The following is a 23599-nucleotide window of genomic DNA, read 5'->3' on the forward strand; positions in this document are numbered from 1 at the left end:
ACCAATCCAATATTTAAGCCAAAAATATTAAGCAAGCCTAGAAATTTCGTTAATAGATGATCAAGCCATTTTACCATCTATAAGCAAAATCTCCAGGCATTTTTGGCTAAAAATCGAACCCCTTTTTATATCATAATTTAGAAGTCAACCGTAATTTTTAAAAATTACTAACATTTAATTTTTATAGGTTTCTTTATTTATATACCAGCCAATTTCCCACTTATCGTGGCAGAGCGATTTATATCGGTGACATTTTTTTTTGATTTTAGAAATAAAACTTATAATGAGAAACAAATGGATATATTTTTTTTCAGAATGATTATACTTTCAATTTAACCCCGATTTCGTTTGAACATATAATATAAGTAAAACTAAAAATTACAAATAATATTATTTTATTTATTTAAAATCATTATTTTACGTATTATTTTTCAAACCACATTCAAAAATATTTTTTTACACCAAATCCAAATAATTTTTAAAATAAAAATATGATCATAATTCCTAACTCCCCATTATAAAGGAAATTATTCATTTATAGTAATGAGATCTCAAAACAGATCCGTACGTAATCCCACAAATCGTGTATAATCAAAATATTTTACAATTAAATTTAAATGTGAGGGAAAGATAAAATTAAATTTAAAACTTTTTTTTCCATCCATAATTTCGTAATCAAATATTATTTTTTGAAGGCCAGATACCAATGATACAGTTTTCTATTTCGCATTCGTTGTGTCCTCTAACTATCCTAAAAGTTCCACTTTCACCCCATTGTTGGCCCCAGGAATTGGCGACAATCTATTCACATATAAATTATATTGGGATTACAAAACCCAGTTGTTATTTTTGGAAAAATCACTATAATATCTCACTTAAAATTTATTTTATTATAAAAAAAACTAAGCTATTTTTTTAAAGAAAGTAATAGGCTTGTGAAGATAACCCTGCAATTTGGGATTTTGGTGTTTATCAATTGGGTGGATTTGTTGCCCGATTTGTACCCGTCACCGTTTTTTGAGATATTCAAAGAATGGGGCCAACTTTAAGGCAGCCCCACAATTTCTGAATTTACAAATAGATATTTAAGTCGATTCAGAATGATTTGTACCGTTTTCAGTTTGATTGATATTATTACTCTCTTCCAGATATTGCCCTGTTCAAGTTTTAGTGTAGTAAATAAAATAATTATTAATTTATATGTTTATTTTAAATTTTATTTTTTTGATAGCAAGCGTTTTTTTCTTTCCTAGTTGGTGCTTTAAAATGATGTTATCTTCATTCCTTTTTATAAAATCAAACTTTCAATTTAAAATATAATGTGAAATAGGCCTCCTCAATTGGATTTCTAATGGTTTATCTAATGGAGTGGTTAGTACCCCATTTGTATAGTTTTGAGTTTCGATTTTTACCATTAGATTTTCCAGATATTGACCGTTTAAATTTTGGCGCAAAAATCTATTGTAAAAATTTTTTTTAATTTTTGGCACCAAACTTTAAATAGCCAATATCTGGAAAACGATATAACAAATCGAACTGAAAATGGTATAAATGGCACAAATACGTCTAATAGTTATACTCAAAATCCAAATTTGCAAGGCCAACTTCAAGCTATATTTTAAATTAAATATTTTATTTTATATAAACTAATTTAGATAAAAATAATTTGAAATCACCATTAGAAAGGAAATAAGGTTCTTTCTCTAATTGGTATTTTTAAAAACATATTTTAAAGATTTTTATATTTGGTACCAAAACGTTAACGATCAATATCTGGAAAACAGTAATGGTACAAAATTGCTGAATACGTACAATTCTGTCCAAAAGATAAATTATTAAAAATCTAAAATTGCATAGTAACTTTACGTTAAAATTCTTTAATTAACAGTTTGATTTTAGAAACTAATAATGAAGATAAAATCATTTTAAAGCACCATTAGGAAGAAAGGGTTATCTATCGGTTTCTATTAATAAAAAATTTAAAATCCTATTTTTAAGTTTTTTTTAGCGCCAAAACAATAATCGTGAACATCCTATCTTAAAAACGATAATGGCGCAAATCAGGTTTAAAATGGTACAAATCTACGTTTTAAAAATTTGGAAATTGCAAAATTGCGAGGCTAACTTTACGCCATATTTTATATCTAAAGTTTGATTATAAAGAAAAAACTATTGAAAATAACAATGATTTTAAAGCACCAACCAGTAGGAAGGAAAAAATGTTCTATATTACTTCCTATTAAAAAAAAAACTCTTTAAAAAAAATAACCTATTTAAAGATTTTTTTTTTATTTGGCGCTAAGAAAATAGCGATGATATAAATCGAACGGCAACGGTACAATACAAATTATTCTCTATCGACCTATATACATTTTATTTGTAAATTAAATTGAGGGGATGCTGTGAAGTTGGCCCTGTACTTTTACTCTTCGAATATCTTAGAAACGGTAAGGTATAAATCGAACTGAAAACGGTACAAATTCTTCCAATATATAATCTAGCAAAAATATAAAATTGCGGGTGAAAATAATTTTTATATATTAAAACTTTGAAAACCTTAAAATTTTAATAATATTTTGTTTTTTTATGTTTAAAAAACAGTTTTATTTATGTTTTATTTCATCCCCAATATATCCTATGTAGTGTACTATATTTTCGGTTTTAACAATACAAATATATTTAATAACTCCTTTTTATTTTTATAAGGGAATATACAAAAAAAAATTCCAATTTTGAGAAAGGGACTCTGAAACATATTTTGGGAACCTGAAATTTAAAATATTAAAACCAAAGAAACAATGTAAATTATATAATTGAAAGCTAAAAATTAAAATGATAAAATCCATAATCATATTTCTTTGTTTTTAAATTTAAAAGTATATAGTAGATATTTTCTTAGAGTTAACCCTAAGGGAAAGTTAAAATAAATTTTTAAGGTAGACTTAAATTTATTTTTATATACACTTGAAATGGAATGGGAAAGTTGCAAATGTAGATTTCCTAAAGAGTATAATTTGACCAGACACGATTGCCAGTGGTCAAATTAGAACTATCGAAAATGAATTTGTTTAGATAATCCCTCCCTCAAACTGTAATAATTATATTATATAATGCAAATTATTTTACCCAATATTTTGTATATGGTGATGTATCCAATTGTCCCCAGCTTATTAAAAAATTATTTATTTTTTTTAAAAAAAAATTAATAATTAATTTTTTGTTTTGTACAGATATAAAATGTTAAATTTATATTAAATATGATATAAAAAAAACACTGTAATTTTATTCTAAGAATATTTTACCATAGCAATACACCTTTAAATCCTCTAGAATTTGTTTAAATCTATTTTTTTTTAACAATAAGCTTCTTATTTGAAACTAATTTGCTGTCATAATTCTCATATCTTATAAAGAAGTAACAATAAGAAAATTTTACCATAAAAATTGGTTTATCATATAAAGGCATTTTAATTTCGCTAATATCTTGATCGCAAGTTCCTTATTATCAGGTTATTAAAATAATTTTTCCTGTTTAAAATTGATTGAAGGGGCAGCTTGAGCACCCAAATGGGCTTTTTAACAACACTAATTAATATTGCATATTTTGTACGTTTTAATAAAAAATAAACCAAAACCATCCGATCAAATAATATTAAGCATTGGACGGGAAAAGATAAATGGGAGGGTAAAATTTTTATAAAAAGCATGGACAGGCAGACGGATGGGTTAAAAAAAATTTAAACAATAAGCGGGTAGGCATTCGTATAAAAACCCCGCTCATTGCTGACTAATTTTTACACAATAACTATTAGTTAAGTTTGTATAAAAATTTTTAAAAACTTTTAACAAACAATCTGCGAATAATTTACAAACCCTAAAATTCTGACGGAATGATAGTTCGAATTTGGAGCGTTTTTGGCTGATGATTCACTATTTTTCGCCATTTCCTCTACCTTTGGGCACGTGTAAATTCCGCTTTTGTAAACGAATAGATCTTGTCGGACAACCATCGTAGCTTTAAAATAAAATTATATTTATATATTTCTTCTCTCATTCTTTTCCATTCACTCATAAGAAATGTCTTAATTTGTGCTTAATATTGCCTATATACCTTACCGTCGACGCCAGAATTAATAAAGATTTTTTAATAAATATGCCCTTATGTTTTTAATCTATTTTCCTTGTTTTATTCCCATTTTATTATTCCTCCTTCTTCTATTCAATTTTAAATTTCACTTTATTTCTTTTTTTTCTTCTATTTTTCGTTATTTAATTTTTCTTAAAGTATTATAATTTACCCTGGACTGGCCCGTTGAGTAAGATTTCGATCCGGATACTTCTTTCCTAAAGGAAAGGAAAAACATTATATTTTCAGCAATAACTTAGTTAAAAAGGCTGCAGATTCTTTGTTCCATTTTTTTTTAATTATTACATAAGAAAAACTAACTCCATTCTTTTCTAAGATTATAAATAACTTTTAACTTAATTTATTTTGCAAAATCTAAAAATCTATATATATATATATATAACATAATAGCTCATTCCTTTACATTTTTTGAAACTTTGTAAGGTGGTGTGAATTTTAGAAAGTGGCTCTGATTCTTCAAGCAATCAACGTTTTCGGAGATAGATGGTGATTTTTTATTGCGGCATTCGGTATCTTTACCCTTATATGGAAAACATTGTTCCGTGAATATGCTTTAAAGATAAGTTTAAATATAATATCTTGGCCTGGATAAATTATATCATTTCAGATCTATTGAATATAACATTAAACTTGCGAAATATCATTTTTAAGCTTATTTAAGCAGATTTGATTACATTCATTAATTATATACTTTTATTTTACATTTAAGGGTTTCTGAAAGTTTAAAATTATACTTTGCAAGAGTGAATTTTTTTATTATTATAGTGTAGGGGAGACTGGGGTTAGGTAAACCGTGGGGCTTGGCAAACCATTTAATATTATTTTAAAATTATAAACACTAGAAGGTTAAAATTTTATCCTAATATAGATTTTATTAGTTTACATCTATAGACAAAAAATCTTTTGAAATGATTAATTATTAAAAATTTTATTTAAGAAATAAAATTTTGATGAAATTTTCTAAAGATTTTTACATGACAGAATTTTAATTTTTATTAAAATATCTATTCATTTATATATAAATTAAATTTTATAGCAAAGTTTAAACACTCTTCTATAATTTGGGAAAGTTTTATGAATATTTATTATGTCTATATAGTATTTCAATCATGATTAGTAAATTTAGAGCTATCAGGGCTTGCTAAACCATACTATGTCAATCCATTTCAATAATTTTTTTTAGCAATTATTACATTATTCGATATGGTGCGAAAATATAAATCCAAAATTAATATAGGAGAATCATTTAATATTGATAATTATTTAGAAGTATATAAAAATTTAATGAATTAATATTATAATTGTAATTAGGCTATTAGGGTATATGAAAATTGTAAATCAACAAGGAAGACTAGCCAACTTACAGGTAAATTTATCTACATTATCTGTCTTATTTTTAAGATATAATCACAATAATTTTATGTAATTTTTAAACAATATAATCAATTTTTAGCAATATTTAATAATAGAAATTATGTAAATATTTTTATTAAATGTAATTTATAAATGATCTTATATTTTAGATTGATTACAATTTAGATGAAGTATAGTATTATTGTATTAATTTTATGTAATTCTTAAACATTAAAATCAAATTTTAGCAATATTTAATAATAGAGAATATGCTAATAAAATCTAAATGGTAATGGTAAAGAGATTATCATTTTTAAATTTTATGTTCTTAAATGTTAAACTTATAATTAAATAATTATATATTTTACTTGACATTTTTATTTTAGGTATTCCTAGATCAAACTTTATGAGATATTATAAGAGATATCAAGAAAGTGGCATACTTACTAGTGTAGGACAAAATAATAAAAAGAGGATATTCACAGAAGAAGAAGAGGGAGATATAACTAAATATCTGATTCAATCTAGCCAAATTTTTTATGGCCTTTCAATTAAAAAGGTATAGTTTATTCTTCATTATTTTATATTGTTTTTTAGATAAAAATATTAGCCTACCAAATGGCAGTAAATATGAAGAAAAAATTTCCTAAATCTTGGAAGGACAATTCAATGGCTGGCCATGACTGGTATTTGGGATTTATGTCAAGAAATCCTACTCTCTCCTTAAGATCCCCTGAAGCTACAAGTATGGCTAGGGCAACTGGATTTAATGAATAAAATGTTCTATACTTTTTTGATTTATATAAAGTTTATTAAATGATTGTTTACAATTAATATTTAGGAATATTAGATGAACATAAATTAGAATGTATGGCAATTTACAACATGGATGAAACTGGACTTACCAGGCCTCAGTTTATGGAGATTCTATATGTGAACTTCCAAAAAGCCCATTATTAGAATCAAGCTCAGTATCTTTGGTATTAAAAGATATTTTAAATACTAATAGAAACTTAGATATATGTAATGATACTCCATCTACGTCTTATGTTCATTTAGATAATATTCCTGGACCATCGTGCAATTTATCAATATCCTTGCCTCATCCCAAAAAGGAAAGAGTCAAGAGAGTTAAAAGGAGAGCAGATTTACATCATCTCCTTATAAAAAAAATTAATTGAGAAAGAAAAGAAAATAATGGAAAAAGAAAATAATGGAAAAAGAAAATAATGGAAAAAGAAAATAATGGAAAAAGAAAATAATGGAAAAAGAAAATAATGGAAAAAGAAAATATTAACAAGAGAAAAATAGTGAAAAAAATTATTCACAAAGATATTTGTGTTTGTTGTAAGCTGGAATATATCAAACATCATAATGGTGAAGAGTGGTACCAGTGCAGAATGTGCCACGAATGGGCACATGGTACATGTGCTAATTTTGATAAATTATATGTCCAAAATGTTTATTAAATTAACCAAAATTAAGTTTCAATTTTTATATATAATTAGCTTCAATTCATATGTATTATGATATTTTTAACAATAAAAGAATAAAATTATAGTATATGTATCATTATTAATAAATAAAAATACATTTCAATTTATTATGGCCTAAAAAAACCATTGGTTTAGGAAGCCCCTTGAAGTGGTTTGCCTCACCCCGCTATTGGGGCTTGTTGGGCAAATTTACGACTTTTACAAAAAATAAAATTTCAAAAAAATGATTATATTCTAGAATTTTTTTATAAGGCACCTTTATAGAGTATAGTTTTAGGTATCCAATCATATATTGCTTTTTATATTATCTAAAAAAACCCAGGAGCTATAAACAATTTTGTAAAAATCGGTTCACCTAACCCCAGTCTCCCCTATATGTATTTAAAATTTGACATTTCTTTATCACCTTATACTTTCTTAATTCGTCGATTATCATTGAAAAACACATTTAGATAAAATATAAAAAAATTAATTCCATGTAATATTTGAGAATATTATATACATTATACCCAGATTTCCAAAGAAAATTCTAAGCTATATCAATATGACCACCTTGACAACCCTTTTGTTTCCCCCTACCTTTGTTACAGGATATTAGATATTGAGGGGAAAGCGTTGTTAACCCTTTTCGCAAACCTATTATTCCTGACCTATCACCAGCCACATCTTTTTTTGAAAATTATTTTATAAAGAAAAAAGATTAAAATAATCTTTTTAAAAGATGAAAGATAATAACTGAAAATATATAAATAAAAATAAGGTTTCATTTCTTAAACAAAAATTATATTAGAGACCTGCAGATCAAATCCGAAAGTTTTCGGTTATAACTAATAAAAACCCCTGCCGAGTAGAGCTTTTTATTATTCATTTACTGCTAATATTTTTAATTTCCCTTTAAAGTAAATACAGCAATTATTTTAAATAAATAATAAAATTTAAAAAATTCTAAGTTGGGCGGTTAAAATGATCAATTTTTTTCCTTTTTTAAATCCTGGCAGGATATTAGATACCTCTGCAGGTCTATGTTAAAAATGATGAGTTATATAAATTATTTATTAATCCTGCAATAGAAATAGCAACTTTTAATTCGAAGTAACTCTTGTTAGGTCATACTATTTTACTTTCCAAAAGTAACTTATAAAAGCACTACTAATATAATAACTAAATTATATTTATAAATATTTGAACAAAAATGATTTTTAAATTACCTTAAAATAAAATTATGATAATAGTGAGGATTATTTTTTCTTATGTCGAAAGGGGTCTTTCACCCATTAATTTTAATATTTATTAAATATAATCTGAGATTTAGTGTTGTATAATAGCGCTTTACCCTGCATTCACAGTTACTATTGAACACGTATTCAGCACAGAAAGGCAGAAAAGCCATGCTGACATTCTTTATATAGGATAAAGATTTTAAAACAAAAAAATTATGCAAATAATTCTTTAAATGAATTTATGTAATTATATCTTGATTGATAAAATAAAAAGAAACGGTGTTTCCTTTTTAACATAAAGATGTATAGAGCAACGGGAAATGTAATGACGTTTCTTCAGGGAAATGTAATGACGTTACTTCTTTAGTAACTTTATAAATATGAATTACAGTAAAACCTCGTTATATTATGGTTAATGACAATTTAAGGACTCACCATCTAACATCATGTTTTTTTACAAACCTGGTATTGTGCGAATATAAGTATAATTTAAAGGAAAAATAAAGGAATAAACCAGCTGCTGATATAGCCCAAGATGAACTGCAATTTAACTGATTGCGAATAGGATTAATGTAAGGGCCCCATTTTTTTCGGCTATCGAAACTTTCCTCTAGTATTTCATCTAGATACGATATAAGGAATATAAATATATTTTGTAAATAAAAACCTCGACTAAAAAAAATTAAAAGAATTATTATGATAAATGATAAAGCTTGAACCAAAAATAAATTTTGAATTTTTTCCCAGTAATAATCAATATTTTATTTTTATGCTTCTTTCCCGAGTCCTAAATAAATTATTAAAATAAATAACTAAAAAATTGATCTTGTTTCAATTTATGATATCATATTTTTATAGGAAATAGGAAAGAAAAAACCCCAGCAAATTAAACCTTAAATAGAGTATTTTTTTATAAAATTTAATGCTTATAAATAACACTTTTCGAAATTCTCACATATAACATAGGATTTCTTCTACGCGATCTTCTTCAAATCAAATATCGAAGAGTGGTGGGAAATTTTTAGGTATGCTTTATCATATTAATATATAGGGAATTAGTGCAAGGTAAATGTGGTTTTGATTTTTATTTTTTTGCTATTTTTTATTTTTATTTTTTTTACAAATTTGAATTTATTTTGTTTAGGTAGAGGATTGTTTTTCTACACTGTTATATTTTAGAATAACCTAGCAATAGTATTGATAAATAAATTTATAAGCGAGTGCCCATGGCAATATATTATATTTATAAATCATTTTATAGGCGAGTGCCACAATCATTGACAGCCATTAAGATGTATTATTATTATTTATCATTAAGGGTTAAAATTTATATTTAATCAATTAAAATTGTTTATCAGGATTGAAAACGCTATATTTAGACAATTGAGGGTTAATAATTTGTTAAAAAATATAATTGTTCAGCTAAATCATGAACAGCCATGGGCGTAGCCAGGTGGGGGGGGGGGCAAAGGTCCCCTCCCCCTCCTTCAGAAATTTAACACTTTTTGTGAATATCATTTTAATAAAAAATATCCCCCTTAGCCCCCCCTCACTCCCTGACCCCCAAAAATGTATGCATATATCTTAAACAATAATTTGAAAGAAAGAATGTAAAAGTTGATATTTTTTTATAAAACTATTCATCATAATTTATACATTTTTGGAAAAGCATTTATATATAAAAAGTGAACCAAAAATGTTTTTTAAGAAATGGAATATAAGCCAAAGATAAGTCTTAAGATAAAAGTGAAATGTATTATAATTATTAATAATAGATCCATAAAATTACTAAATAATATAATACAGGGATCCAAACCGAAGAACCGAACCGTTAAACCGCTAAAAACCGGTATTTTTATCGAACCTAAACCTCTAAAAACATATCTAGCCAAACCTGAACCGAACCGCTAAAATGCCTCTGAACCGGTTCGAGTCTCATAATTTTTGTATATAAAATAATGTGTAAGTTATTACTAGTAGTATATTGCAAAAATTTTAATTATATTCAAATTGTTTGAAAAATTATTAATTTTTATAAACTTTAGTATATTGCCATTTTACAACATTTTTTAATATTTTAAGCTTATAAATTATAATGTCTAGAAAAAAATTAAATCTATATTATAAATAACACATCAAATCTGATTTCATACTGGCAATGCCAGCTACCCAAGTTAGTGTGGAAAAATGTTTTTCAACAATTAAATTTATATTATCTCCTTATAGATGTAATTTGAGTGAGATGAATTTTGAAAATATATTAATTGTGCGGCTTAATAAAAAAATTTAAAGTAATTGTTCATATTAAAATTAATCCTTTATATATTTATTTGTTATATATATAAATTAAATATTATTTTATAATGTGCAAATAATAAAAATGAAAGTTTTTATTTTAATTATGAAATAAAAAAAAAAATTTCCTTATACATAATCCTAATGTAAGTTTGAATACAAAAGTGTTCAAACCGGTTTTTAGAGGTTCGAACCGAACCGATATTTTTATTTTTAGCGAACCGAACCTGAACCTTGAACCGTTATTTTTATCCGAATCTGAACCTGAACCGAACCGATATTCGTTTCGGTTTGGATCCCTGATATAATATATCAAATATAATTTTTTTTAAAGTGAGTAATTTTAATTTATTTATTATCTTAATAAAAGTATAATATAATTATAAAACTATTAATAAAATTAAATCATAAATTAGATAAAAAAAATTAAAGCACAATACAAACAGTGTAATATTATATGTCGTAGATTTACAGTATATCTAATTTTATCAATTATCATATGACAATCAAGTTATTTTTACCAATTTAGCGAATTATAAATTTACAGAAAACTATAAAATATTGATAAGGACACCAGAAAATATCTTTTAAAGACATTGTGGGATGAATAATATAAGAATTAATTATTAATATCATTTTTTATTTAAAATAAATAGATGGCATTAATAAATTGAATGCAAATTGTTGCTATATTTATTATCAAGAGCATTGATTAGTAAAAAATGTTAAAATATTAACTGTAGTATATTCTCTAACTGTCAAATATGTCTGTAAAAGTGGAATTTTACCTAGTATTTTTTAACTAATTCTATTTAATAGAGGAATATATGAACTATATGTCTACTAACTTTTATAAATAAATTTCTAATACTTGTTTGGAATAAATTATTACCATGCTTTTATATTAATGTATATATAAGTAATTTATTATGTTTTATATAAACTAATAAAAATATATTTCATATTTGTTCCAGGCTTATTTTTTTTATTATAATTAACTTCCTATCTTGTAAATATATTTTATGACTATATATAGACTAAGGTAAACCGGACGAAGGCCCGGCAAAAGCGGGCCGAAGACCGGCCCAAAATGGGGTCTGGTGGCGAAGCCCCCAGTAATTTTTTAATTCCCCCCTCCCTTAGGAAAATCTTAGCTACGCCTATGTGAACAGCTATTAAGATGTATTATGTCATTAGGGTTTAAAATTTATTTTTAATCAAAGTAATATAAATTGTATAATTCCTGGTATTCATAAAATTAAACATTAATAATTTGTATCATCTTTATACTGTATATAAAGACAAAAAATTATTATAGTATTTTAATTGATAATTTACAAAACTTAAATATTATTTATATTTTATAAAAAAAAATATGGATCTAAATCATCCTGGAAAAGTCCTATTTGAAGGTAATCATATACCATCCATAAAAAAAAGATTAAACAAGATAAGATGGCGCCTCAAAGTATTCATCTTTTAAATGCCGAGCATAGTTATTTAGAATATTAGTTTAAAAATAACATAAAAATTTAAATATTATAAGTGATTGGGCAAATTGTAGTTCCCAGAACTCAAAATTTATTATTTGTTAATGGCCCACATGAAGAAGAACGTATAATCATGTTTGCAAAGGATGAATCCTTAAATTTAATAGACCTTTCTACAATTACATGTCATTAGAGAATCAATAAACACTATTTTTTATCACCGTTGTTTATTGTGCACTCAAAAAATAACCCAAAATACTTACGAAAAAATATTCGAAATAATAACGTCTAAATATCAGGAAAGGGATTTATTTACTGATCCATTATATATATATAATATCCATTATAATACAAATAAGAATATGCCTATATTATTAGGTCTTAATTAAATTCTATAAATATTAAAAAAAAATTACGGGGGTTTTTTCCGGGTTTCCTGGAGATTTTTTTCTGGCTCTAGCTGATTAAAGCTTTTTCTACATGGGATGATTACAAATTGGAAACCTAAAGCCGCCCGGCGGGTGCAATTCAAAAAGAATGAGACCTTTCTTTAATTTCTCATTCCTTAGTTTTCCTTAATTCAAACTTGCAATCTGAAGCGATACCATCTTCTATGAGTGGCTTGAAGTTATCCTATTTCGAATTTACTTCATCTTAGTGCTGAACTTTGCATAAGATAGGTTTATTAAATGTTTTTCCTTATATTTGTGTATTATGTGAAGCGGCAATTAAGTCTATTACCTACTATTCTCTCCTGCAAATTCAGCAAAGAGAGAAGTATCCGATATCACAATGAGTTTCCCATTAGGTAAAATCCTCAATATAATAGGGGACGCATCAACCCTGGAACCAATAGGACTCACCACATCTGAGGGAAGAAGACTAAATGGCATAACTCTTATTCCATTCAAGGAAGGAAAATAATTAGCTAGGGATTATACATGAATATATGTATTAGCCAGCAATTCTCTTCCAAAATGCTAAATTCAAATGAGACGCGTTTATTTGATAAATATTCCTTTTTAACCGATATTATTTTTATCCCGTTGGTTACAACCATTTTAGGGAATTTATAACCTGAAGCCATTAAATTTTTATAATTTTTAGGTCTTAAAATCTTATCAAAAGCTGGGAATTCAAATAAATATTTTTATCTAAATTAGCAAATTTTAATAGCAGCAATCATATCTAGTCATTTGTGATTCAATGTCTGCCATGATCTGATAAATTATTTAATTTTTTTAAATCCAAACTGGGTTTATAGGTTTGAACAGACCCGATATTTTTATATTTAAAAACTGAACCTTAACCCTAACGGTTATATCTGAAACAGAACTTGAACAGATATTCGTTTCGAATCTCTGGTTTAGATAAACCGATTTATCATCCATACTCTAGAATTTAGCAAAAAATATATTATATTTAATGATATAGCCCTGATATAATTATTTGACCAGGGCGACCTATATTATTATTAGTAAATTACCCAAAATACCACGAAGAGAATCGAGTATGATAAAAACTTTTGACCTGGTTAATATATATCCAAGATCTACTCAGCTCAATATTTTATCCAGAAAAATATTAAGCAAGCCTGAAGATTTTGTTCATAGTAGGCACAAAGGTCTAGCCATATATTAGTGAAATTTTGAGTTTTAGACGATATTTTTATGGTTTAAAGTATTGAGTTAGCCGTTTTAAAAAATCGGCTCAAATCGAGCCGTTTAACAACACTACTCATACCCTCACTTTCATCTGCAAACTCACTTCTCATTACTATAATCATCTTTATTATATAATATTATGTAAGACAGTACTCCTGCAGATATTACTCCCACTCTTCTCGTGGTCAGTATAACTCTTTGAAAAATAGAGAAGCCAAAATACTATAGGTTTCATCTTTAGAAACTATCTAAAATAATTTGCGCTTATCAGCACCGAATTAAGTCACTTGAAACAACTTCACTTATTATTGCTCACTAGGCTTTATTTCTTATTAAAACATTCATATCATCCCAGGATAACACATATTCTCCATTCGGCTCCAATATTTGCTAACACCAATGCTTAGTGATCTTGAAGGCCAACTCAAGGCTTAGCTGAAAGAAGTCTAAAATATGGCAGATCTTCCTCTCCCTTGGTTACATTCCAACTTACCCAGTAAATTCGCAGGTATCGGTGTTCTTTCTCCCTATTATTATTTCTAGCTTTATTCTATCAATATTGGCATGTTCTAATTCAAACCCAGTTTTATTATATAATGATTCTTGGACAAAGACGTAATAGCTTGGGACTTAAATTCACTTATCAATATTCTTAGTCCGTCCGCTTCCTCGTAAAAAGACTGGAACTTGCCATTAATAGCCCGTCCCGTTGAATATATTATTATCGAACGAGTAATCTCTGGCAAACAGCCTGTAATCTAAACAAACGGTTATGAATGGCTGGAGTACCCGGTGATAGGCTGAGCCTGTTTTATCCCTGGAAGAACTACGGATAGCTATAGAATCCCTCTAATTGTCCGTAGCACTCCTTTTTAACGCACGCTTTGTAACATACCCCTTTCCATTGTAAATACTCTAAAGGATGGGTGATTAGACACAAAATTATAAATAGCATAATATGTCAGTCTTAACAAGGACAAGCCTACCTTCAACTCTAAAACCAACTAAGATGAATTTAGGGGAAAATAAACTCTCTGATAAAATATCCTTCACCACTATGTATAAGATGGCCGTCATTGCCTCCAATGCATCTTTAGCATTGGACGTTCAGTCTGGCATATCAGATGCAATGCTCTCATTAAACGGGCCTTACAGTACGCGGATCTGCTGCCACTTTAGAAGCACCGGGTCTCTTCACTGATAAGAGACAGCCCGATGGAATTACATATTCCTTGGGAGAATGGCTGATTGCTAGCATAGGACTTTTCCTGCATTGACCCCTTCTCACTCTCCAACATCAATAAAGACATGAATACACAAAAGACATTAACATTAACAAATCGTTAACGCATCGAATTCAGATTATAAAGTCTAATTTCATATGCTTCATAGGTTTATTTCACGAGAAGCCGAAATGATCTAGATATTTTCCTCCCTTCATTGTTTATAATCTTTTTTTTTCTCTTTCTCAAATTAAGAAATATATGTACAGTTTTTTTTCATTTATATTCGCGATATACTACTTTATGAATAATTGATTTTTACCGTAAATTTATCATTATTAATTATTAATTTTTTTTTTCTTTCTATAAATATAAATTTTAACAAAATTTTTTAAATATCAGGGTCGGGTCTCTTTTTTTTTCAAATTTTAAGAGTAGATATTTTAAATCGCCATAATTAGCTGCAAAAATTAAAAATAATAGGACCTCTGCAGGTCTCTGATATATATGCTAGCGACAATGTGTTAATTATTCAACTTTAAATCATTTTTTGAGCGCATTTTTCTATATTTAAAAATCTGATTTTACCGGAAATGAATTCCAGCATGTTTAGAATACCTTTCTTATAAATTGTGGACATTTTTACCGTTAATCTTTGAATCATAATTTTTATTTTAAAAAAATGGAAAAACGCGTATAAATTATATTAAATAAATTCATGACAAAATCGTCTGAAATTCATAGGTTGAGTTATTCAAACATGATGGAATACATTTTCGATAAAATAGGAATTTTTAAATTTTAAAAAAGACGCTCAAAAAACGATGTTGATAAAATAACACACTGGCGATAACATATATAAATAATATAATATTTACTAAATTTTCTCTTTATATTTTATTTTCAAAAAAAAATATAGTAAATAGGATATATCAGTTTTAGCATTGTTTTTTTTTGGTGTTCGTATCCACTAAAAAAACTGGCATCGGTGCATCTCTAATTTATATTTTATTAATATAATATTAATTTTTTTTTTCATTGTTTTTTTTTGTAAAAATGAAAATAAAATACATATTTTTTGTTATTTGTATATTTCCTATTTTTCATTATTAATTTCTATAATTTGAAAGAGAGAAAAAACCAAATTATAGAAAGATTTATGAAAGGTTTAGGCCATCAGTGTTGTTATAGATTACTTATGAAAGTAGCGCTGAAAGTTACTTTTATTAGAAGCGTGCTATAGCTGAAGGTATAGGAAAAAGTAGCGCACTTATCATTGAGAAGATGAGTCTGAAACGGTCTGCAGCTAGAACTAAATCAGACTAATTTACGCACTAATCTTTTAAAAGAGTATAAGTTTCCCAATTTTTTAAAAAATAAAATTATTCGCGTTTTTTTTTTAAAATTTAAATTATTTCATAGGAAAAAAAAATGATTTTATACACTTTCATGCAAAAAAAAAATTAGGATTTGGTTCAATTATAAATAATCAAAAAGTATAAAGTATTAAAATGTCTTCAACAAACAATAAATAAACTTTCTCCAAGAGTTAATCCCACGTTATGCGTTCTTAGGAGACTGCTTGATATATGAAGAGTTCCTAGTTTGTATTTCTTGCCTTCGGCCAGCGTCAAACCCCAGAAATCAGAATAATTTGAAGCTTTCCACCTTTTCAAAATTAAATAAAATATTAAATGACATTATTGAATAAATAGTCATAAAAAAGAGCGGGGGGAGGGATCTTGAAGCTAGCTCCCATTTCTGGGCCCCCAATACAGAAGTTACTTGATTCCATACGCGTAACCAAGGGGAATCCGCCCCTCACATTACAAACTTGACTGTTCTCATAAATATCATTTTAAGCTTAAAAAAAAATTCGCATTACACCCCCTCCAAGAATTTGAAAGAAAAATTAGTAAAAGTTAATATCTTTATAAAATAGGACTATAATCCAAAACTTTTAGAAAAAAAGGCATTTTATTTTTAAAAAAAAGAAGCGAAAATTAAAAATTATTTTTATCAAAATATAATATAGTCAAAAGTATACAATAAGTGAACCTACAGAACTCCAATAAAATTTATAGGGAAAAAACTCACATAATAGAGCTCCCAACCCCTTAGCAAAATCCTGGATATGCCTCTGCCCAATTCAGTCATTTATTACCAATTATTTAAATTTTACTAAATCGAATACATAATTATAACTAAATAATATTTTAAGCTGCTTCGCCAATTCTAATTTTTTTTTTAAATGATGAATCTAGTATTATTATCGCAAGAGAAAAATAGCTAAAAGTTATGGTTATTGCCATGTAAGGAAAAGGGTTAGTGGATAGGAGAATGAATGAATAAAGTATATATAACTTGATTCAGAGGTGTCTTTGGCTTTTTGATTTGGTAAAGGGAAGGGAATGTTTAAAGAGTTTTTTCAATATCGGGCATATTCATGAATATGATATAAAAGGAATAATATATATATTTTTATTATACATACCCTTTATTAGAATTATTGATCTCTTTAATGATTTCTGGCCGGATCAAGCAAACCCTTGATTTGCATTTAAACTCTTTATCTTGACATATACTACGATAGAAAATTTTTTGTTAAAATTTTATATTTTTATAATAATTTGTTGGGTCTATATAACCGAAAATATTAATAAAAAATGTCATAAAGTTTCTATATATTAAAGAAAGTAAACAAATACTTCGTTTGTTCTTTCTTTCTTTCTTTCTTTCTTTCTTTCTTTCTTTCTTTCTATCTTCTTGTAACAAATGTCTTATATTTTAAAAACTGCTGAATATTCTACGATAAATTAAATAGAGACACTGAGGATTAGAGATCTTAATAAATCGCCATTTTAAGGTCATATTTATTTTAAAATGCCTGGGGTCCTATTGACACCGCCAGAGTACAGTTTTTTTAAAAAAATTTTTTTAGCTTATTCATTAAACAAAAGCGATATTCTACAAGAACCAAACGATCTTATATAATAACCATTTTTTCAAAATTAATGTTATCATATTTTCATAATGATCATCATATCCTACTTCATTCTAATTTAAAATAAATAAAAATAATAAATGCTCTAGCTGAAATATAAAGTCAAATAAATTATTTCCTTCTAATTTATTTTAAAAATAATAATATACAAAGTAAGAGAAATGGGATTGACAAAAGCAATACTAGATTTCACATCTTTTAAATAAAGAATAAATTAAACAAAGTTCAAAAATTATGAGAAAATAATCTTTAAAAAAATTTAAATGACAATAATTTCTTTTTTAATTCAAATATTTTTTTTGGAAAGAAACGAATTAATATAATTAAAAATCGGCAAAGTGCGAGGTTTACTAATAATCATCAACATTATTGAATTTAAATTATTGGGAAAAATATTTAATGTTGATTTAAAATATTTGTTTTATATTTTTCCACTCCTCTTCCCTGCCTTCCTTCTCCAAATTTTATTATTTTATTACCAGAGATTGCAATTTATCTTAAATCCAGTTCCTATATCATAAGTCTCCTCATCGTATAAGCATTTTCCTTCGTTGTTAACTTATATATATTTTTTTTACATAAATTAAAATGATTTTTTGAAACAATCGAAAATTTCCTTTCGTATTTGCTATTTTTTGGCAAAATGTATTCTTTCATAAATTATATAATAATTTTAAATATATAGTTAGGTTAGTAAATAATTAAATTTTTATGTATATGTTTAGCGGCAATGTGTTTTTTTTCCCGGCAATGTGTTTGTCTTTTCAACGTTAAATCATTTTTTTGAGCCCTTTTTTTTAAATTTAAAAATCTCAGAAATATATCCCATAATGTTTGGAATACCTACTCTATCAATTTCAATACAATTTTGCCATGAACTTTTGAACTTAATAGGTTTTGTAAATACAAATTATAAATGACTTGGATGAACGGAAAATTTATCTACAATTCATAAAATAGGTTATCCTAAACATGCTGGAATGCATTTCCGGTTCAGATTTTTCAAATTTAAAAAAAAACGCGCTTGCAAATATGATTTAAAGTTGAAAAATAAACACTTTGCCGGGAAAAACACATTGACACTAACATATATTTGGTTTAATTTTGTAATTTTGATTCGAATTCAGCATAAAATTTTGTTATAAAAACAAAATATTTTTATTTTTAGAGCAAAACAAAAAATTATATAAACTAGAGATCTGCAAATCGCGAACCTGCCCTAACCCAGCTCGAGCCCGGTCGGTTTTATTTTTTAAAATAATTCTGGTACGGGCTGGGTCGGGCCTAAAAATTTTAAAAAAAATTTCCAGGCCAGACCTAGCCGGGCTTTAATTTATAAATATGATATTACATTTTGTCAAATAAATTAATATATTTTAAAATTCTTTGCAAGAAACAAGACGGTATTAAATTTTTTTCTAATAAATTCAGACGGACAAATAATATTTTAGTTTAGGTTCGGGCTTTTCGGGCAAAAAAAAATTCGTTTGGGGTCGGACCGGGCGTGACAAATTTTTTTAAAAAATAGTATCGGGTTGGGCTTGAAAAATTAGGCCCGATGCATATCACTAATATAAACCATCCACAATCACAACACATTTATTACATAAATTCTTTATTTCGATTTTAAAATAAAATAATGACCAATGATTTTGTTACTTTATATATATATTTGTTTAAAATTTAAGTTATCAATGCCCCCTGAGAATTTTTCATTCTTTGCATGTTATATGGACATTAGGGAAAGATGTGAATCAGGCCTTATTTTTCAAGCCCTGCCCAGCTTTATTTGTTTTAAATTGTCCGGCTCGACCTGATATCGAATGAAATATTTTTATTTTTGAAAAGCCAGATTAGAAATAAGAATTATTTGTCCTCCCGGCACGGTCCGGCCTTAATTTATTTAAATATAAAATTGGTGCTTAGTTTTCTACAAATATATAAAGTTGTAAAAAAAAAATATTCCACAAACAAATAAAAAATATCGGCATCTTGTTTTTTGCAAAAATTTTAAAATAAGATCAATTTTATTTCACTGGATTGAATCATATTATACATTTCAAAATTTAAATTCGGCCCGAATTTTTTTTCAAAATTATTAGGCCCGACCTAGATTAAACCGAACTTTTAAAATAGGCTCGACCCAGCCCCAAACCCGTTCGGGTGGGGCCTAGTTTTGCAGATCTCTATTGGTCATTTAATATTTGTAATAATGAGTAATAAATATGCAAACATTTTACAAATAAAACGAATATTTTTTAAAGGTTTCACTGTTAACCATTCAAAAGAAAACGTATAAATTATCAATAGCACGCACCAGGTTATTAATGAATCCAATAAAAATAGGGGTTTTTTGAATATCTGAACGCCAGTTACATGTGATATTTTTGCACAAAATGTAGAAGAAATAAGATAAAAGGAAAAGGATTTCCAAATTAATTTGTTATTTGTTTGTGTGCCTTATTATTTATGGAGTTTTTCGTCGACTTCCAAGTTATTGTCAAATGTTAATAATTTATTTTTCTTTTAAAAATCTCTTTCGCCTGATTATAATATTATTATGATTCGAACAATTTGAAACTCAAAATCTTATGCTATTATGTTAATTAATAATAATTTTAAAAATATATAAAATAAGTCAAAATTTTATAAGAAATCGTTTTGGGCTTTAATTAATTACCAACAATTTCATGGCAAGGGTTGAAAAAAAAGAGACGGTCATTTTGGAAATATTTCAGGTAATTTTCAACAAAAATGTTTGAGTCCCCCGAGATTGTAAAGGATAGTGACAATATTAACTATTGCAAAACCATATGCCTAAGAGTAGATTAATGAGTGATTCATTCATAACTTTTTCAAAAACATATCCCGCGAAGAAAAGGATTTCTATTCAAATCTCATCCATCCACTCTCGCCATATGAATTACATTAAATAAAAAATAATTACCGGCCCGATTCCTGGAATTTGCATTTTTTTGAGACCGTCTTCCGTTACTTAAGTTCAGCCCTCCATGACCATTATCTCTGCTGAGCATCTCGAAGGAATTCGAATCCACCAAGGATTGCGATAACAATATAAATATCACCAATATTACCAAAAGTATTTGGGCCGAAGATCCTAAGAAAGGGCAGTAATATTTTTTTACAACTGTTCTATAACTCATTTTACTATTTTTTTAAAAAAAATTTTTTTTTCACAGAATTTCCTTCTTTATTGTTGTTAAAACTAAAATTTTTGATTTGAAATATTTTATCCTTAAAAAAATAAAATTGATTTCGTTAAAAAAAATTAATATATAGATAAAAAAAATATAGTGAATAATATCATATTTTTAGATATTAATTCCTTGACTAACATATAAAAGAAAACTTAATTTTGCTTACTCTAGTAGAGACCAAAAAAACAACAAATATAAAAATCTTGGCAATTTTATAATAGCCAATTAAAACTTCAACCAATAGAGAGTTTTTACCTGTCTCTTTTCCTATTTCTAAAAAAAATTACTTATATATAATATAATTTTTTTACAAAAAAATAGGGGGTCAATAAATTCGAAATTAATTTTAACTTATTATTTTATCATGAAGTAAACATGATAAAATATTTAATATTTATATACATTTTATGATTCCAAAATATAACACGTCCATAATTTTAATTGGTTCTTAAAAACAGGGGATCCAATAGAAATAAGGAAATGATATTATATAAGTTTTGACTAGAGGTGTTTAATAAAGATGAAAAAAAAATAGCAAATTATATTCCCCCATGTTTTCTGAAGATTTTTTGAAACAAAATTAGATTTTTTTCGCTTATGATGGCACCAGTGTCAGAGCTGGAGTGAAATCTAGAGCAGCGCGACTTTGGGCGCGATGTTTAAATAGTTTCATTAGCGGTGTCCGATACTATAAAATATGTTGCTGATGTTGATCATCTCAACGGGTTTGTTGACACAATATATAGTTTATATAGCCATAACAAAAAATCAAGAGGCTCTGGATAAAATAGTGTCTGAATTGGCTTCAGTTGACGAAGATCGAAAGGATACTTGATGCACGATAGATGTCCTTCTTACTGTAAAGTTTGAAATAATTTCTTAATCGTTTATTAAGGATATTAAGGATATGCCGGTAGGTTCTAAATCCCTGATTTCTACGAATGTTTTTAATGATGCTTGCTAAATAAATAAATTTAATAGGTTATTAGATGCTAATTTCGATCATTCTGGTAATTGAAAATATTATATCAAATTATGAAGTTTTATCAATTTAGCATTCTTAACTGATAGGGAATATTTAGAAAAAGATACAAGGTAACCAGATTGTCACGTTCATAACTGGTAAAAGCAAGTTAGACGAATTTGTTTCCTACAAAAACTACGGATTTCTCAATAAATTGGATAAGGAATATATTAGTAATAATAACGAGAGTAATAATAGCACCCTGATTTAAAAGAATTCCAAAATTGCATTAATACGATTCCGTGTAGTCATGCCAAGTGGAAGCAGCTTTTACATTAGGAATGTCACGACAGATAAGAGTGCAAGTTTCAATATTATACCTTTCGTAGATACATTGAAAACCCAGCTTAACCAAAAATTTTCTAACTAAACTAATTAAACAATTCCAGTCTTGAGAGCAAAAAACAATTATAAATTAATTCTCCTTAATCTATAAATCATATTCATATCATCTTAATGTATAATCTAATATTAATCTTAATATCCAGCCTTATCAATTTTTAAAAGCTATTTCATTTGTTTTTCACTATACTTGTAAATTTCGTCTATATTTATAAAAAATTAAATCATCAATCTATTATTTAGTCAATGAATGGAATAGATAGTTTGTGATTGTTTCGATTTCTAAATTGATATAAATTTAAAAAATAAATTTTTTTAACTTTGAACCTAAGGTATTGTGCGATATATTTTAACTTTCATATAAATTTTTAAATAACTATTTTATATAACATTAAATATATATATAATATATATATGAAATGTTTAGATTATTAAAAAAAATATCATAAAAATCATTTCTCCTCATATTCGCTTAAAAAAAAAATTTTGCCTCTATTTTATGTCAATTTTGGCGTGCCCATACCTATTCTTTTTATATCAAATCATGTCTGATTTAGATATAGTGACTAGGCCAGAGAGGTTCTTCGAAAATGACATTTTTTTAAATATTTTCTTCTTCTCCATTTAAAGGCGATTTTCAGATTACCCAGGTTTGCCAGTTTTCCCTCTGATTTAATCAAAATATTTTAAATAAACAAGTGTTACCTCTATCGTATCAAAATTTGGTTCGTTTAATATCACACCATGTTATATCTAACATTAACCTATAAATATTTACAAGAAATAAAATATTTCCTTAAAATTACAACATAAACGATAGGATAATTTCGAATAACACAAATAATTTTGAATAATTCGAATTGAATAAAAATTTACTATTAGACGAATATTTTTTCTCATAATTAATATTCGAATTTTCAAATATTGTGATATTCTTATTACTAAAAAACCGAATCTCATCGACGTTTAAGGAGTACTAATAACCAATAAAAAATTCTTAGATAATCTCAATCTAAAAACTTGTCTTTTAGATTTTCTTATAAAAAAAATTGGAAAAATATTATACCAAAATCTCTTATGATATATTTTTTTTTCTCCAAATAAAATGCTAGTAATTCAAAAA

General features: G+C 26.6%; 1 protein-coding gene across 1 annotated transcript; it reads right to left on the bottom strand.

Moving 5' to 3' along the window:
• Nucleotides 1-675: 675 nt before the first annotated feature.
• On the bottom strand, nucleotides 676-21056 carry LOC135928581 (uncharacterized peptidase C1-like protein F26E4.3). The gene is made up of 11 exons (XM_065465037.1): nucleotides 20840-21056; nucleotides 18372-18450; nucleotides 17383-17472; nucleotides 16426-16556; nucleotides 8731-8838; nucleotides 7532-7662; nucleotides 4551-4667; nucleotides 4299-4344; nucleotides 3874-4015; nucleotides 3127-3166; nucleotides 676-801 (listed from the first exon to the last, which is right to left on the bottom strand). The coding sequence occupies exons 1-11, from the start codon at nucleotides 21054-21056 to the stop codon at nucleotides 676-678; spliced, it is 1227 nt and encodes a 408-aa protein (XP_065321109.1).
• Between the last annotated feature and the right edge of the window lie 2543 nt (nucleotides 21057-23599).

This window comes from Gordionus sp. m RMFG-2023, chromosome 4 (assembly GCF_954871325.1).
Source record: "Gordionus sp. m RMFG-2023 chromosome 4, tfGorSpeb1-WG-v2, whole genome shotgun sequence".
NCBI classification, from domain to species: Eukaryota; Metazoa; Nematomorpha; class Gordioida; order Chordodea; family Parachordodidae; genus Gordionus; species Gordionus sp. m RMFG-2023.